Source organism: Gobius niger (genome assembly GCF_951799975.1).
Source record: "Gobius niger genome assembly, chromosome: 1".
Taxonomy (NCBI): Eukaryota; Metazoa; Chordata; class Actinopteri; order Gobiiformes; family Gobiidae; genus Gobius; species Gobius niger.
In genome coordinates, this window is record NC_136852.1 from 6,174,653 (window position 1) to 6,192,703 (window position 18,051).

Here is an 18,051-nt window from a genome sequence, read left to right on the forward strand (position 1 = left end):
GGCAAATCACTTATAATGCTATAACTTATGTTGTGTATTTTCCATCTCTTGATGTTTTTATATGTGCCAAGGCGCGTTGAGTTGCCTTGTGTACGAAATGCACGATTTAAATAAAGTTGCCTTGCCTTACACAGAAAGGCCTGTCCAGGTGCACCATCTGTTTTCTGCAGTTTTAGTGTGAATGTGGACAGTACAGATGACGGCATAAGAACCCACTATTATAGTTTAGAAATGAATTCCCTATTCTATTGCACAGTGTTTCCTTGTCCCCGAGCTGCTTATCTCGAGGGAGATGCAGAATATTGAGATGATCAATTACCCAACTTTATCAGTAAATTGGTATGTGCTGTTCTACCCTAAAACCCTTTATAGTAAGATATACTTTACAATAACTTTCTTTTGGCAAAATGAGATAGTAGTTTTGCATTCTTTTGTAATCTGAAATAATTTTAAATAGCCCCTGCAAAGTGCCCCCACAGCCCCCCGGGGTCCTGTGTCCCGTTCAAATTATAAGACTTTTTATGATGGCGCAAAATGGGGGACTTGTCCAGAATCCTATTTCAAGGGACTGAACTTTCTTATCAATAAAGTCTATAAATCTATAAAGTTTTTCGTGGTCCACTTTATTTTTTATTTGTTTGTCAAGACTGTGCATGTTAATGAAAACACATGAGACTCATGCATGTAAACACACCATGCCGGATTGTAGCCATGGGGAAATTTCCATCCATTAATTTCCATCCATTGTTCCACCTTTGCACTCTCAAACAAACTCGCTTTCATCCTGACCTAATGTACATGTTTTTAGTGGTAAAGGAAACCAGAGGAAACAGAACACACAGAAAGGGGCCCATCCAGGGAAAATGGTGCCAAAGTTAAGGCCTTAAATGTCCTTTAAAGCCTCCAATTTGATCCAACAGCTTTAGCCCTGTAAAGCCCAAACCGTAAACAAACTGCCAAAAGAATGAGTGTTTATAGTGAGTAAGTAAGTGCTTTATTTGTCATTGTTCCGTACAACGAAACTGTGTTCAGGTGTTAGTCCTGAGCCGCCACTGTGGGCCAACCTGACCAGCGTGTTTCTGGAGGTCGGAGAAACCATAGCACCCAGAGGAAACCTGGGTGCATTCAGTCTCCTCTGATCCTCTGAAACAGTGCACCGCCTCCTGGGCAAGTCCCTGTTTCAGAGCGTGGTGTCCTGCACTGGTCAAAAAAAAAAAAGCATTTCCTTTTTCCCACGTCAGGCCTTTGTGTATGTGAACAATGCATGTAAATGGAGTCAATATTTACGGACTAGGTTCGGGACCACGCCTCAACCTATCACACTTTGCACATCAACCACTCTTGCTTTCACCTAACCACGCCTCTAATTACACACCATTATACACCAAGCCAAGCCTCGTCATCTCAGTTTGTCGATGTCATGTCTGTTCTATTTCAGCAATGATTCTACTGCTTAGAAAGGGGGGGGGGGTCCCGAAGAGCTGGGTTCAGCCGAGACGGAGACCCCACCCACAGTCTCGCCCAGTTTCACTCCACACTATAACCTTGTGGATAAAATCTTAACTGCCCTTTGTTGTGGCGTGGTCCACATTTAATTTGTATATAAACCATTCATATTGAAAACAAAAACTACATATATATTTCCAAAATGTCTCTGAAAATCCTGACATGGCTCTGTTTATTTACTGTGTACTGTATACTCATTGAAAATACAAAAATGATCATCCAAAAGGTAATCAGTCACATTTTTTGAAAACATATTTTTGCTCCCTGGATAAGCTTTATGGTACTGGACGTAACTCCAGTGGTGCTGTAGTGTTTCTGAGGAGTTGTTGGGACTCTCTCTGGCCTGACCCCTCACACCACGCGAGCTTCCTCTACAGCACAGAAGTGTAGTGTCGGTGCGTCTGTGCATGCTGATGGTGCTCGTCATGCTGTGGGGCAGGTGAAAGGGGCGCGAGGCCATGAAGGGGGCGGTCTGGCTCGGTCGGCCCACCTCACGGGGGGGGGGGGGGTGGTGGAGGTAGTAGTTACCTGAGCTGGGCCCGGGAAAGTCTTTGGCTGTTGGTTGCAGACAGTGACAGCAGCGGGACGAGACGAGGGGAACGGCGTCACCACAGAGAGAGCAAACATGAGACACAGTATAGGAGCTGGTTCCTCGTGTCAAACCCCCATGAACATGAGGCGTTCGCTGAATCACTCACACACCTGAAGATCGCTGGTTCAAAACCCTCTAAACAAGCAACACTGAGGCGCTGCAGTCAATGCCAAACATGATTCAAAAGAGCAAGATGGAGCACTTTACTTCACAGCACAGTAATAGCATGGTAGAGGAGAGCAGGGTAAAGTGAGACGCTTTCTGCTTTGGTGGTTATTGTGTAAAAATATGAACATTTCTACACATTACAGGATGTTTTGCGTCTCTAAAAACATTCAGGAACATGTGGTTTTTGAGAAACTGGCTCTTCTGGGTCTGAGTTGAACCATCAAAAGCTAAAGAGGGAGAGAAACATGCAAACTCCACACAGAACATAGCAGATCTTCTTGCTTTGAGGAAAGAGCGTTAAAGGAACAGGCCACCGTTTTTCCACACTGAGATATGTTCTTACCTGAGCTTAGACGAGTTGATGCGTAACTGTCTGGTCTTTGTGCTTGCGCTCAGTCACGCAAATAGACCAAAGATGTTGTTAGCATGTCGCCTCTCCCAGCATATTCCTATGGCTCCAAACTGGGGTTAAGTTGGAAGCGACCAAGCTCAGTTACAGCTACGAGAAAGTTTACACGATCCAAGTATAGTGGATAAAAAGGAAAAAGGTCGCTTCTAACTTCACCCCAGTTTGGAGCTATAGGAATATGCTGGGAGAGGCTAAATGCTAACGTCTTTGGTCTTTTTGTGTGACTGAGCGTACGTGTAAAGACCAGACAGGTACACATCAACTCGTCTAAGCTCAGGTAAGAACATATCTCAGTATGGAAAAACGGTGGCCTGTTCCTCTAACTGCTCAGCCACTGTGCCATCGTTTACCTTCAGTGTTATCGAACGCTTTTATTTGACAGGGGCCGTGTAAAAAAACACAACTGTGCCAGGTTTAAGCCTTAAAATGCTACTTTACACCTGTAGTCCCTGATTAACAAATGTCCAATTGGAATTTTTTATGTATTGTGCAGCAAAGAATTTTTTGTCTTTTAGTCTTTTAGTAAACAAAGAAACTTTCTATTTCACCCTTCTTTTTCCAAAATGATGTAATGCTTTCATCGATAATGCTACCATGCTTCCATAATGTAATATGGGTTTGACTTTACCCCGCGCTCCTCGAATAAAATACACATAACATGGTGCCTAAAAGTGTGATAACATAGTCATTTCGGTCATCACCTGGAAACAGATACAAATACTTCATGGTAATATTCATAACCCTTACTCAGTATAAAGAACGTGAATTACCAAGAAACGTTTCTTTTTCTGAGAAATAACACGGAGACAATGCAGCGAAATGCATCGTACCCCGTTACTTCATTAATGTACAGTCTCTCTCCATATACCATGATATTACTGGGCTGGAAAGTGCAAAGTAACATGCAACTCAAGATCAGAAGCAGTGGATAAGGCCGTACATGGGTAATGAAGAACCAAGAAAAGCAATAAGCTGACATTTACAAACCAAGATCTCTAGTTTTATTTACCTAATTAAAACTGTATTTGTCAGTCCTACTAAATAAGAGTAATACGTTATTACCAACTGAAGGATAATAAGGTGTTCTCAGACTGTTCCTGGCGTCTCACGGAAAGTCATTAATCCGGCTCCATACGACTTTATTGGAAACTGTACTGGGGATAATAATAGTGCGCGGTGAGCCGTGACATTTACTGCTCCTGTCATTAGTGAATTAGCCACTGTGATGATCTGAGCTGACACTCAGCGATCGAGCCAGAGGATGTGGAATAACGCCTACACTTTGTCTTTCCGATAGCCTTTACTTCAGTGACTGTTAGTAGTTTTAATGGAGTAATCTTGCAAACCTTTTTATTTGATTTTGAAAGGACGCTGCAATTGTTTTTGCTTAAGGCCTTTTCACACCAATCTTATAATCTCCTGTCATTGATTGATTATTGAGTCGGGCCTCCTATAGTTTCACACTTTACCCCTGAAATGTCCAATCAAACACACTTAAGAGCGAAGCAAACAATTATTTGGGGGCAACTACCAATCAGCAGAGCAGACGATCCTCAATGATCGCACCAGTGTGGTGCCAAGGTCACCAATCGATAACTCAGAATCGAAGCTCCCACAAATGCTCATTTTGAAGCCCTAAATATGACACCCTTTGGGAGTAATCGGACACTATGGGGGGGTTAACTTAACATATAGGTTCCTTATCTGTGTCTGTCCTGTCGATGTAGAATAACGATGGACTAAGTCAGGTGACTTAGTGGTTTTTAAAGCTAAACTGAAGCTCGTTCATGCTAGCAATTTGCCTGGGCTTTTGGAGCCACTTCCATATCTAGAATAGAGCAAAAATAAAAATAGCAAAAGTAAGAAATAGGACGATTTTGCATGTCATTAGCTTCATAGCATAATTGCCTAAGTCATTTTGCATTGTTAAAATGGCAATAAGAGAAAAACAATGGGTTTCCTATAAAATATCTTTTAACATGTTTTCCAAAATCAAAACAAAAAATGAGTTAGGCAATTATACTATGTGGCTAACGATGTGTTAACCTGTTATCTGCCATCAGGGGGTTATGTTTGAGTTTTAGTGTTATTTTCCCCTATTCAAAGTGTATTGACTGGAGAGCTTACTACGCCAGTGTGAGGTCAAGACCTTCTAGTTTCTAAAGTTATGTGTAAGATCTCTTTGAAAAAGGTTCCTACTGTCTTAGTTGAAACTATTCAAGATTGTTCTTTTAGTAAGACAGACGGTTTGTTTACCTGCTTTACTGGTTTCGATCACCTGGCAACATTTCAGGGGAAGATCACAGGAAGTGAGTCTTACTAAAAGTCTTATATGTGTAAGATCTATGTGAGTGAAACACAACTTACATCACATTTGCCATTCCTAACCATAACCCTAGTAAGTAACGTGTTAAGACAAGCACGAGGGTGTACGAATGACCAGCCTGTGTTCAATAATAATGCATTGATCTTATATAGCGCTTTTCTGGACACTCTAAAGACGCTTAATGACTTAAAGGTGCAAAAAGGTTTCTCAATGGATTGTCCATGACAGCAAGGACATCCGGAGCCTGACCCTACTTCCTATTCGGCTTCAGCAGCTAATACTGATACTCGTCCATGTTTTTCACAGTCTACGGTCTTTCCTAACGACACAATGACAACATTGCACATGTGGCTTCTCTTTGCAGACTTTCATTGTAAGTACAAGCAGGATTATGTTTCCTGTTCCTCTCGCTGCCGTCGGCTCTTAATGAACATCCTCCCAACTTATTCATACTGTAAAATCTCTCTCTCTCCTTCATCCTGTGCCTTAACCCGTCCCTTCAGAACCATGAGCCTCCTCAGCCACAAACAGTAATAACATCTTCATCTATCTTCATCTCCCTTTATTGCATCGCTGCTGTTTTTACCTGTTTCCAAATAACAAACCCAATCATTAGCTCATGTCTGTTTCAAGAATAATAGTTAATTGACTAAACAAAATACTACCTCGAGCAATCACACACGTAAACTTTTATTTTGGGCCGGTTCGCGCAGCCCGAATGAGCACAGCATTACCCGAACAAAAGCGGCCTCGTCCCCATCCGTCAGTGTTCGAAACCTACTTATTTAAATGTCAGGAGACCGGGGTCGTTTCCGAAAAGGGAGCTATCCCATGCAAGCCTATATTCATCTTGTCACATGGATCGACACCAAAAGTTGAGATTAGACGTTGGAGCAAACAAACTTATTTATCCCGGCAACTGAGCTCACGTTTAGGTGCGACGCAGGAGCAAGCTGGATCTCTGACTTCTTACTTTCCGATACTTGTTCTGTAACTTTTAAATAATGGATATAAAAGTGGGTTTCAAATACACAGAAACACTTGGTTTACTGCCAGGACCATCCACTGTCAAAATACTGTGGAAATTAACAATTTTGGGAAAAAAGCTATTTCAGAACCAGGGTGCCGGGGTTGGGTGCTTGATGTTTCGTAGTGGTGTAAAAAGTGAGTGCTAAAAGAGGTCATGGGTTTCCTAATAAAACTGAAATGGCCTGGTCCACTGTCCTCCTACTGCTGCCGTGATGTGAGGTGATGGTTGACCCTTTGTTAAAAAATCAGCCTTCCTCCTGACTAAAACAAAGAGTCAGTCAGTCAGCTTTCATGTTCAATTTAAGGTTCTGTTGATTGTTTTAAAAAATCACTCCTTGACTCGCCTTATTTGAGTGAGTTGTTGGGACCTTACAGTTCGTCCAGAGCCTTGACGTCAGCTGACCAGCTTCTGTTGGATGTTCCTAAAACTAAGTAAAACACGAGAGGAGCCTTTTCTGTGGCCGCGCCCCGACCGTGGAACAGTCTCTCCATATCTGTCAGGTCTCAGTCTCTTGGACAGTTCCAGTTCAGACTTAAAACCAATGGCCGCAACACTAGAGGCCGCCATTGCTGTAGTACCTCCATATCGCCGCTGGTCCCCCATTGAAAAGCATTGGACTTTAGACACGTTAAAAACAACTTTAAAGCCTGGTCCGTCCCAATTTTTCTGGAACTATCTAGAGCTAGATATTCCTCCTGTGATAACGCTGGGTTAGTCACAATTAAGGGGACCAGGCTGGTTTTCGTAAGAATTTTTGAAATCTCGTACTTAATGAGGGCCGGACTGTTAGCATTGGAGCAGCGCGAGCTACACGTCACGCAAGGGCGGAGTCTACGGTGAAAATCCTGCCCTTATGTCCTTTTTAGGAACATGCTTCGTCAGAGCTGGGGAGGGGGAGTCTGTAAATCCGCCATGATTTCCCACATGAGCGTGGTCACTATGGTAAAGGGGGAGGAGTGAGCAGAAGCTGTCCATTTATATACAGTCTATGCTTAAAACACACTTCTTCTCCCAGGCCTTCAATACCAGCTAGTTGAGCGTATCTGTTATCTTGAATATACATTTTATTTGTATGTGAAGAAATGTTATTGGGAAGCACTTTGGTCACCTGAAGTTGTTTTTAAAGACTGAGATATGTTCTTACCTTAGCTTAGACGAGTTGATATGTACCTGTCTGGTCTTTATGCGTGCCCTCAGTCAGGTAAACAGAGCACAGACGACATTAGCATTTAGCCTCTCCTCTTCTCATCTATGGATCCAAACTGAGGTGAAGTTAGAAGCGACCAAGCTCTTCCACGTTTTCCTTATTTAAGTACGGTTACATGAGCCTTTACACGATCCAAGTATAGTTACACAAAATTAAACATGTCGATTTTCTAAGCGGATGAAAAGGGGAACTATATTGGCTAGGTCTAATATTACTACGCCTTGCAATATAGTCGTATAGGCGTAATAATATTACTGTGCCTTGCAATATAGTTCCCCATTTTATACGCTTAGAAAATCGCCATGTTTAATTCTGTGTAATTATACTTGGATCGTGTAAACGCTCATGTAACCGTATTTAAATAGGGAAAATGTGGAAGAGCTTGGTGACTTCTAACTTCACCTCCGTTTGGATCCATAGAGGAGAGGTTAAATGCTAACACTGTGCTCTGTTTACGTGACTGAGTGAACGTGTAAACACAAGTACACATCAACTCGTCTAAGCTCAGGTCAGAACATATCTCAGTATTTAAAAATGGTGGCCTATTCCTTTAAATGTGCTATACAAACAAACTTGAATTTAATTGAATATCTTTGTTAATTATGAGACAGCTTTAAACAATGGATTACTTACAAGCAGTGTTAATTTTGACAACATATTTTATTTTAGTTTTAGTCTTAGTGTTTTGACTAAAGTGTAATGTAATTTTAGTTGAGATTTAGTCAAAAAAATCTTTTCAATTTTAGTCTAGTTTTAGTCGACTAAAATTGCATGTCAATTTAGTCGACTAAATTTAAGACTAATTTAGTCGACTTTGCATTTATAATATTCATTATAATCATATTCAATCTTGTTCCTCTGCTTCATGGAGCTGCTGCACATGAACAAGGCTCAGAGCTGATCCTTTGGCAGAGAATTTAAATGATGTGAAGCTCTTTCAGACAGTTAATAGAAGTTTGGATGATTTTAGTCTCTCCTTTTCATTTTTGTTTAGTCTTATTTTAGTCGACTAAAATACCTGGGCATTTTAGTCATAGTTTTAGTCTCATGAGAAACTTTTAATTTAGTTTTAGTCCAATTTTAGTCGTCGAAAATATCACTTTGACTAAAATTAAGACTAAATATTTTAGTCGACGAAATTAACACTGCTTACAAGTCCTACGATACAAATGTTTCCCCGAACATAAACAGAGATATGTTTCTTCAGTGCACGCTCTCGAGCAGCTATTCTTCTCTGCCTTATTAAACCTGCTACATTTCTTTTAAAGTTACACAATGTGAAATAGCAATGTAGAGGCAGCCAAAAGCATGTTTTTAGACCACATGTTTCAAAATGATTGAAAAATGACCACATAAATAATAAAGATGGAAGCCACGAGTGAATGAAACAAACTACAACTGATGAGGCTACAATCCAACAGTGACACGGTTAAGAACATCCGAAGACTCGACCCCCACCGTATACGAAGAGGACGAACTCGGCGCGGCCCGTGCCCAGGTCGTTGCTGGCCTCGCAGCGGTACGTGCCGTTGTCCGTCTTGTTTAGCGTAGTGAAGGTGAGCTCCGTGCCCTCCACGATCATCCGCTCGATGTCCGGGAGGTCCCCGCCGTCTTTGGACCACTGGATCGGCTCTGGGCTGAGGACGCAGGATATCGTCACCAACAGCGAGATCACAAGCACTTCATTACAGAGAACAAATTGAGTTTTAGAAGAACATTCGATTATCTTGTTTATGTAATAAGAAGATTGCTTGATGTAGCTTATATTTAATGTTGTTTTTATGAGAAAAACATTATGTAACTGTTCAAATGGAGGACATCATTATTACTGCGATGCTCTAAACTTTGGGAATGGCTGATTTATATGTTTATTTAGAGGAGATTGTGGAAGCTAATAAACATACATTAGCCTACATGAGACACACTCACAGCACTGTCGTCATGGCCTCGGAGGGACCCTCCTCTGTCCCTCTAAGTTTCTGTAATGCTGTTGTCTTGTTATTTATTCATGGTTTAACCTGGTATGTTTCTTTTTGCCGCACTTCTTTGTTCCTTTTAGTTTCGTGTCACTGCCCCCTAGCTGTGTTTAACGGTAAATAGCAGGCAGAACATAACAGCAGCGCTCCAGGTTTCATCAGACCTTTTTAACACTGCTCATTCTTGGGACCCCTGGAGCTTTCATAATCTGTAAGTTGAGAAGTTAGTAAACATTGTTTTGTTTGTGCTCTTGTATTTTTTAGTAACTTTTGTGAAGTTTCATTTGTTAAAGAGGGGGTATTATGCTTTTTTCAATCAGATAGCGCTAGTCTATAACACACTGCAATGATGACAAAACCTTCTGTTGGTCTGTAAATGCAGTAAATTAGAATAACTGCCTTGTATAAAATTGTTCTCTCAAAATGGCTGTAGGAATGTCTAGAAATTGGCCTCTGTCTCTTTAAGAACCTCTGACCCTTTCCGACACGCCCCCTCCACACGCTGTCTGTGGCATCAGTGGGGAGGGGGTTCTGCTGAGGAGCAGTGGTTGGTTACTCGGCTGGTGACGAAAGCTCGGAGGCGTCTCCAGGAGGTGGGGGCGTTCCTAGGAGGACTCAGGCAAACCTATCCCTAAAATGGCTGCCATCAGAGTTTTTACAGATTACTCAAACATACGTGAATGTGCCAAGGCAACACTTCAGGCATGTTTTTAATGAGGGAATGACATAATAACGTGATGTAAAGCTTGAAAAAGTCGATTTTGCATAATACCCCCCTTTAAAGAAAATCATTTTTTTGTGCTAAAGAGATAAGCTAAGTCAGTTAGCCGATGTTTCTGAGTTACCAATCCTTGGTGTGTAATGCCGGGTGCACAATGCACGATTTTTACACTGGTCATGGGGAAAATGTTAGGTCATAGGTCGTGCAGTGAGACAGGGACAAAGATTTGAAATAGAACTGTCGTACAACCAAAGACGAGCTGCGACCGACATCAGGCAGTGTCTGATATTTAGGGATGGGTCACTAGGGATGGGATCGTCAAGGATTTATCGATACTGTTAAAGGATAACATTAAATCGCTATTTATCATACAAGGGTCAAGCTGTACAGTCATACTATCTCTGTCATAGCCTCGACTGTGGTGCTCAGGCGCCCACTCTCAGACACTGAATGTTTTGCTTGCATATCAGTATGACGCTCTGAGTTCATGTCTCCAGGTCCCGCAATAAACCTCTCCTGTATAAGACATCCAGACTGCTGCCTATTCTTCATCTATCTCTCAAACACCATTGTTATTTCTTTACAGATACTGCTACTCGCGCGCACCTGTCTCGCCTCACACGGCTGCAGAGGTGAGACAGGGCAGAGTGAGAGCGCGGGGATGGGCCGACACCGATGCAGCAAACGCATCCATGAGAGCGGAGAGAGACTTTTTTTGTGATTGTTTGAGCAGAAACGCAGCGACCCCGTTAAGAAGATAGCAATAACCCCCCTTGCAAAACTATGTGCAATAATCTATGTATCAGCTGCACTTTATTCCCTGAACCAGCATCACTTATTGACAACCTGCACTAGGACTGTAACTTTACGCCCCGATTTACTTATTATTCCCTTATTGTTATAACTCTGCCCCCTAAGATTTGTGCTTTACTTATTGTACATTAGATGCCTCGTTTTCTACTATTGAACGGTTTGCACATTTCCTGTCTGTTTTACACACTCTGAGTGATCTTATTGAATGCCGATTGTAACAAGTGAATTTCTCCGTTGTGAGATCAATAAGGGATTATCCTATCTTATCCTATTTTAAAGGCTAGAGCTCATGGGTCCGGCTGGACTGGCACACCTGGGGCTGTTATGATACCGGGGTTCGGTACCCATCCCTACTAGTCTCAGAGTGAGTCATTCTCTCATTGCAACGACAAGCGCCTCGTCAACACATCAGGGCATGAAGCACCGGGGCAGAGTCACAAACAACAGCGGCCGGGCGCGAGTGGGTCCGACTCTGCATTTTACAGGACTTTCCCTGCACTTTTCTGCGAGAATAAGCCCCAGTAGCATGTGGCACTTGCCTCAGCTAAACACACGCCTCTGGAGCCTGAAGTGGAGACGTGAGCAGCTCACGATTTTACAATCCCCAAGTTGCAATGTGCAATGTGACATCTAAAAATGTTTTTAGAAAAAAACATGGCACAGTGTACACCAGGAATAATACAAGTTAACTGCTCAGATTACTATTTTTTAACCTGTGTTATGTGCTTGTACATAATTGCACATGTATAGATATGTAATACAATATATTGCTATATGTTGTTGTTGACAGTTTAGCAAAGTAAAGAAAAGAATGGTCTTCAGTAAAGACAACAAAGAAGCCCTCTGTGTCCTGTCATTGCTGGATCCACCTTTCCTAGTGTTCAGCTCACTGTCTAGCCATGCACTTGACTGAAGGCGGAGAGACCCTATTGTCCATGTTTTAGTGGTAGGACCTGAAGTTGAGTTTTTATTCATGAAATTACTCCATGCTGTTGTCTATTTCACCTTTTCTCTTGTACAGCACTTATCTGTGCAAAGAGCTTTAGAAATAAGCATTACTTATATGCACCCTCCATTTGTATTCACTCTGTAACACTGAAGTTTCATTAATGATCAATACTCTACTCAGTTTGTAGCATGGCGAGCCGCTTCAGGCTCCTCTGCAGTCTGTGTATAACTTAGAGACCATTTATTCTGTTTTTGTTTGCATTGTTTACGGAGTTTGTCCTTGTTTCGAACTCAGTCAAGGTTCAGACATATTTTAAAGTAGTTTATCCCGGTGTAGGCTTTATTCAGCTCATGCTTTGACTCGCTTTAGTTCGTATTTTCTCTTAGGGTGGTACTTGGTGTGACAAATGTGCTAACTGTGGACCCCCACGAAGCATCTTTTATAGAACAATCTGAAAAAAAAAGAAGTTCACCAACAAATCTGCGGTATACTGTGACTTGACCGATGGAAAAGGAGACCGCGAGGGAGTCAGCCTTCAAGGCCAGTGTAAGAAATTCGAAGACTTGTGAGGCGTCTTACATTGGGTTGCCTTTGTTCACGCACTCCAGCTTGAAGTACTGTCCCTCCTGTGGGATTCTCAGCGAGTTCTGGATCTCCAAGTGTGGCGCGTCTGCAGGAAAAAGACAAACAATACAAAGAGATAGGAGAGCGGCTTTAGACCAAACCCCGACAAAGAAGACGCCGATAGTCGTAGCTCCCCCCCCCTCCCCATCGGGCATCTCTCAGCTCCGGCCCGGATCCCTGTGTTCTGCCTTTCTAATCCCTTACCTGCCCACTAATCCCGCACTAATCCTGCTCAAATGCAAACTAAAGCCCGCAGACATAGAGGTAATCTGGGCTCTCGTGTCTCCTCTGCTCACTGCTGATCCGGCGCTGGGCGGGGTGACTGTGCGCCCGGGCGCTCGTGTGCGAGTTAAAGGGTGCCACAAAGTCAAATCTTGCCGTTTTTGACTGCTGTGCGAAGACATTCACGCCAATATAAGGTCATATACAGTACTTCCATGTTTCTTTGGATTAGCTTTGATTGCAGCACACATTTCCTGTTGCATTGTTTCGATAAGCTCATGAGACTTATTTCTGTCCAGTCTTGCATCCATTCATCTTGTATTGATGATTGGTGAGTTGGACCACCCTGCAAAGTCCTCTCCAGCACATCCCAAAGAGTCCCAATGTAAAGGATTTAGGGGTTAAGGTTTATATATGTTTAGGTAAAAAGGCTTGTTGTTCCATATTTGGAATGAGGCACAGAGGACTTTGGATTTAAACTGTTCAAGGGCCACAACCATTGTCAAGAAGCATCCACCATGTGAATGCTCTTGTTTTTAGGTATTACATGTTAATGCTGTTGAATGTTTATGTTGTTATTGTTGTGTATGCATCAAACAGGTCTCTCTCGCAAATGAGACATACATATTGTGTTTCTAAACGCAGTTATAGCGCAACTTAGTCAGAGCACACAGTGAGATCAATTAACGGCAGGACAGACTCCTATGGTCAGTGGTGATGTTATGTAGAACAACCTTTTCCTCCAACCAAACTCTGCGGTGGAAGAGGTGATTTTCGTGTGGGCCACGTTCAAGGAATAGGCCACTGTTTTTGCATACTGAGATATGTTCTTACCTGAGCTTAGACGAGTTGATGCGTAACTGTCTGGTCTTTCCGTGTGCGCTCATGCAAAACACCGAACATGTTGTTAGCATTTAGCCTCTCCTCCTCCCCTCTATGGGCCCAGTCGATTTTCTAAGCGGATAAAAAGGGGTACTATATTTCAAGGCTCCTAAGGTGTAATATAGTTCCCCTTTTTATCCGCATAGAAAATCGCCATGTTTAATTTTGTGTGACTATACTTGGATTGTGTGAACGCTCACTGAACTGTATTTAAATAGGGAAAACATGGAAGAGCTTGGTCACTTCTAAATTCAGGAGAGGCTAAATGTGAACATGTTCGCGTAAAGACCAGACAGGTACGCATCAACTCATCTAAAACGGTGGCCTGTTCCTAATTACGGTTGAGCGCAGACTGGCACCACAATGGGACCAGCTGTACATCTGTTTCTCTCTGGACACCGACGTCATGGACAGTGTTTAACTCAAGCACTTAACTCACATTGGACCAACAATTAGAGCTTATAAAAGCCCATAATGCTAATGGAAAAGAATATGAGGCTGATACAATCAGAGTGCAAACCTTAACGTCATAGAGGAGTTTGCAAAAATTTTATTAAAGACTGCTTAAGAAAAAAAGAAAAAAATACTCGCAATTATAAGTGAGTCCCGTGTGTGTGTTGCGTGTGGACGGGGTTTGCACTCACAGTGGACCTCCAGCACCTCCGTGGTCATGTAGGGGTTGGACAGGGACACGTGCTCCACGCTGCAGGTGTAGGCCACGCTGTCGTCCCGCCGGTCCACCTGGAACTGCAGACTGCTCTTCACGGTGAACGAGCGGCCCGTGGCGTTGATCTCCTTTGAGCCTGCAACCACAAAGACACTCAATCTGCCTCCGTTTTACTGTTTAATGGTTTAACGACTAATAATTTGTAGTGAACTGGATTAAAAGTAAAAAATCATTTAGAGTTTTGATTTAAACAGATCTTAGATGCGCCGCGGGTGAATCAAAGCCGCAGTAATGTAGTTCTGATCAGAAATATCACAGTCAAAGTCATAAAACACCAGCAGCTCACTCTGATATTTAACAGCAGCACATTTCTTTAAAAAAAAATCACACTCGTTTAACAGGTCGTTTTTTTTTTTTTCCCCAATACTTGTACCTAAAATTAGCGAGGGGTGTCAGGAAGTGTGTGGAAAAGCATGGCGGGCCACAGATCAGTGTTCAATGGTGTCAAACATTCAACTGTGTGCATTTAAGAGCGGTTTAAACCATTCCCCACACCTTTATTTAAGCTTGGAACAAACACGCCAGCCCTGTCTCTTAGTTTTTAAGATTCTTAATCGCGCTAAATTAACAAACTTGCAGAAAAAGTACCCCCTCTGGTGATGTGGGCCTTGCTAACCAGAAGCCTGAGGGCCGCCAAAAATTGGTCACATTTGGTTCCTGGGCCGCACTTTTGGCACCACTGGTATAACTGATTATTACTGTGCAGCCTTTCTGTTTTGTTCTTGCCAAACTATTTGTATGAAATAAATGAAAAAAGGAAATGAATGAAAATTCTCCACAGTTTTACTGAAGTGAATTCTTTGCTCCAAAAATTTGAGAGCTTCTTCCACCACCGCCATCAATAACGCGATCTAGGAATGTATATTTATGTGTGTGTGATTTGTGCAAGACAAAGCTGTATCCCACAGTCATATGGTGGCTGCATTTTGGCCATAGGGATAAACTAAGCCTCATTCATGGTTATCGGCTAATGAGGTGTATGACATTCACATGGTGCACCTTGCTTCTCCTACAGAGCAAAAAGGGCATAATGTTCTGCCGGCCCAAACTGCAATGAGATTCCACAGTCGTTCAAATCCAAAAGCTCAAACTTACGATACTACCCCTAGAAGTACAGGAGAAACTCTATCTTTAGGGGGAAAAAACGCTTTTAAGTTGTTTTTGAGAGATGTAAAGTCTGCATAGAATTCATTATTACAGAGTCCATTCTGGAGACGCCCTGAGCCACTAGGGCAGGGGTGTCTAACTCGTTTGGGTCGAGGGTTGAAATTCAGCCCCCACGGCGGGTCGCGGGCCACATATATTGTAAAGGACTTTGGCCTCATAAATAACAACAGCTTGCACTTATTGTGCTTCATCAGCCTGTGTCACATGTTTCTCAAAGTGCTACATAAAGTCATTATTCATTCACTCCTCACTCTATGGCAGTAAGGTACAATTGTAGCCACAGACGCCCTGGGGCAGACTGACCATTCACCACGTGGCTATAATGTGCTGTTTATATCCTGATCTCTTATTATGTCAGTGCCCTCTGCTGGACATGTGTTATTTAGTTAAATATCCATAACTCCGCACAGGAAAGGGGCGAAAGATTCAATAATTCATGCTTCTCAAAGGGCAACATTAACTCATCTCACGGGCCGCATGTGGCCCACGGGCCTTGATCTTGACACATGCGCACTACGGGGTAGCACTGTCAACAACCAAAGAGAAGTATGATTGGTTTTAGAGTCCAAGCAGAACTCATATGTCGCAACCATTTTAACATTACTTTAAGTTTTATCGGACAGTCAATCAACCTGTATCACAATAAAACATTTTTTGAATTTAAACTCCTCCAATTAGCTTTACACTTACTTTTTCACTCTTACTTCCAAATTTACAAACATTGGAAATATTGTGTTAAACCCAAAAAACCTGCCACTGCGCGACCTCAGTTGTTTTGGAAACACGGCGTTCCTTTTGATCGAGGCAGACCCTGCTCCGTCCCCGGCAGAAGGCGCGTAAAAGCCTTCATCTTTTGGTTATTGGGATGCAAATTTCAATTTCCAGTTCTCTTTTATTCCCGGTTTTAGAATTTGGTGCACGACATCCAGGCTTTTGGGCGCTGATTGTTGGCTGCTGTTTTGACACTGACAGTTCGGGTGTTGTTGTTTTGGTGCAGACTCCTTTGAGGCGGGCTGGCGGTGCGGAGGAGACCCGAGCGGAGTGAACGTGGACGCGGTTGGCTGGGTGAGCTGGCTCCTCCAGGACCCGCTCTTAAAACGTCCAAACAGCCTTGCCCTGACGAGAGTTAACAAGGACACGTTCACTATGTTCCCTTAGAAGAAATGAGTTTAGCTCCGTGAATGCAGAACAAGTGACAAGCGGATCCTCAAGTCTAAATGAATTCACACTTTCTTCACAACTACTTTATGCCCTTTATCCTTATTATTTTCTGTAGTATAGCATTTTACTTTGCAAATTTACTTATTATATGTCATGATTGTGTGCTAAATTGTGTGAGAAATTCAGTTGCTAATCCGGTGTTTGGTCTTCCCGGTAGTTTTCCTGTTCCTCAGAGCTGGCAGAAGCTCGATGGGAAATACCATTGATGCTCCTTTTTCGAAAACTGCATCTGATTGGCCAACTGTTAATTGCCCGGAAGCTCAGCATCAAAGCAAAGGGCGGGTTGTAACACCCACCAGGTGAGTGCTGATTGGCTGATGCTGCAAAAGGAGGAAAAACGCTTTGACCATAGACTGTATATATAATAGACGTCTCCTCCTCACTCCTCCCCGTTTACCATAATGACCACGCTCGAGGGGGAAATCATGGCTGATTTACAGACTCCCCCTCCCCAGCTCTGACGAGGCATGTTCCTAAAAAGGGCATCAGGGCGGGATCTTCACTGTAGACCCTTGCATGACGTGTAGTTTGCGCAGCTCCAATGCTAACAGTCCGGCCCTCATTAGTACGAGATTTCAATTTTTTTTTTTTTTATTGTAACTAACCCAGCGTAATAACAGGAGGAATATCTAGCTCTAGATATTTCCAAAAAAATTGGGACCAGGCAAGTTGTTTTTAATGTGTCTAAAGTCCAATGCTTTCCAATGGGACACTAGCAGCCATATGGAGGTACTACAGCAATGGCGGTCCCTAGTGTCGTTGTCAAAAAGCAGAGCAGCCAGCAGCCATTGGCTTTGACTGACAGCTCCTGATGCTGTGTCTGTGACAGCAGCTTTAGCATTAGCATTAGCTGCTGTCACTGTGAAGCTACAAGAGGAAACTGAAGCTGTTGAGGCCAAACATGACAGGGATGGACTTTATTTCATGGGATCAATCAATCAATCAATCAATCAATCAATCAATCAATCAATCAATCAATCAATCAATCAATCAATCAATCAATCAATCAATCAATCAATCAATCAATCAAACTTTATTTATAAAGCGCTTTTCATACCGAAAGGTATCACAAAGTGCTTTACAGATTACAACATTTAAAACAATGTGCCTGGGACAACCTCCCATATATATATACATTTTATGTATTAGGATTAAATAAATAGATTAGTCATTTAAAGGCTAAGCTAAAAAGGCGGGTCTTGAGCCTGCTCTTAAAAACATGAACGTTCTCTGCAGCCCTGAGCTCCTCCGGCAGGTCGTTCCAGAGGCGAGTGTTTTATGGCGTTAGCTCCTCCTGCTTTAGCTGCTATTAGCCACAACTACATCATGACACATGCTTTTTTGACACTTCATGCTGGCCGATACCAATCCGATACAGTGTTTTTGTATTATTATATTTTTATATAGGCCTAACATCCCGTATGGATATTACAGTAGTTTCACCGGTTAGCAAGACGTTTTGGCTTTAGCTTTAGCTTTGAATTTTAAATAAAAAAGTTTTTTAGAAGCAT

The 18,051-nt window shown here is 42.5% G+C and overlaps 1 protein-coding gene across 3 annotated transcripts in view; it reads right to left on the minus strand.

The window, feature by feature from the left end:
* Nucleotides 1–18,051, minus strand: part of LOC306976655 (cell adhesion molecule 2-like) — a 375,121-nt gene that overhangs the window by 9,328 nt on the left and 347,742 nt on the right. For 2 of the 3 annotated variants that reach the window (XM_079574665.1, XM_079574663.1), the window contains 4 exons: nt 14,070–14,228; nt 12,277–12,367; nt 8,697–8,875; nt 2,035–2,061 (listed from right to left, as the gene is read on the minus strand). In XM_079574665.1, the coding sequence (XP_079430791.1) occupies nt 2,035–2,061; nt 8,697–8,875; nt 12,277–12,367; nt 14,070–14,228 (456 nt within the window). The remainder of the gene's footprint in view (nt 1–2,034; nt 2,062–8,696; nt 8,876–12,276; nt 12,368–14,069; nt 14,229–18,051) is intronic. The other variant, XM_079574664.1, reaches the window with a different exon arrangement.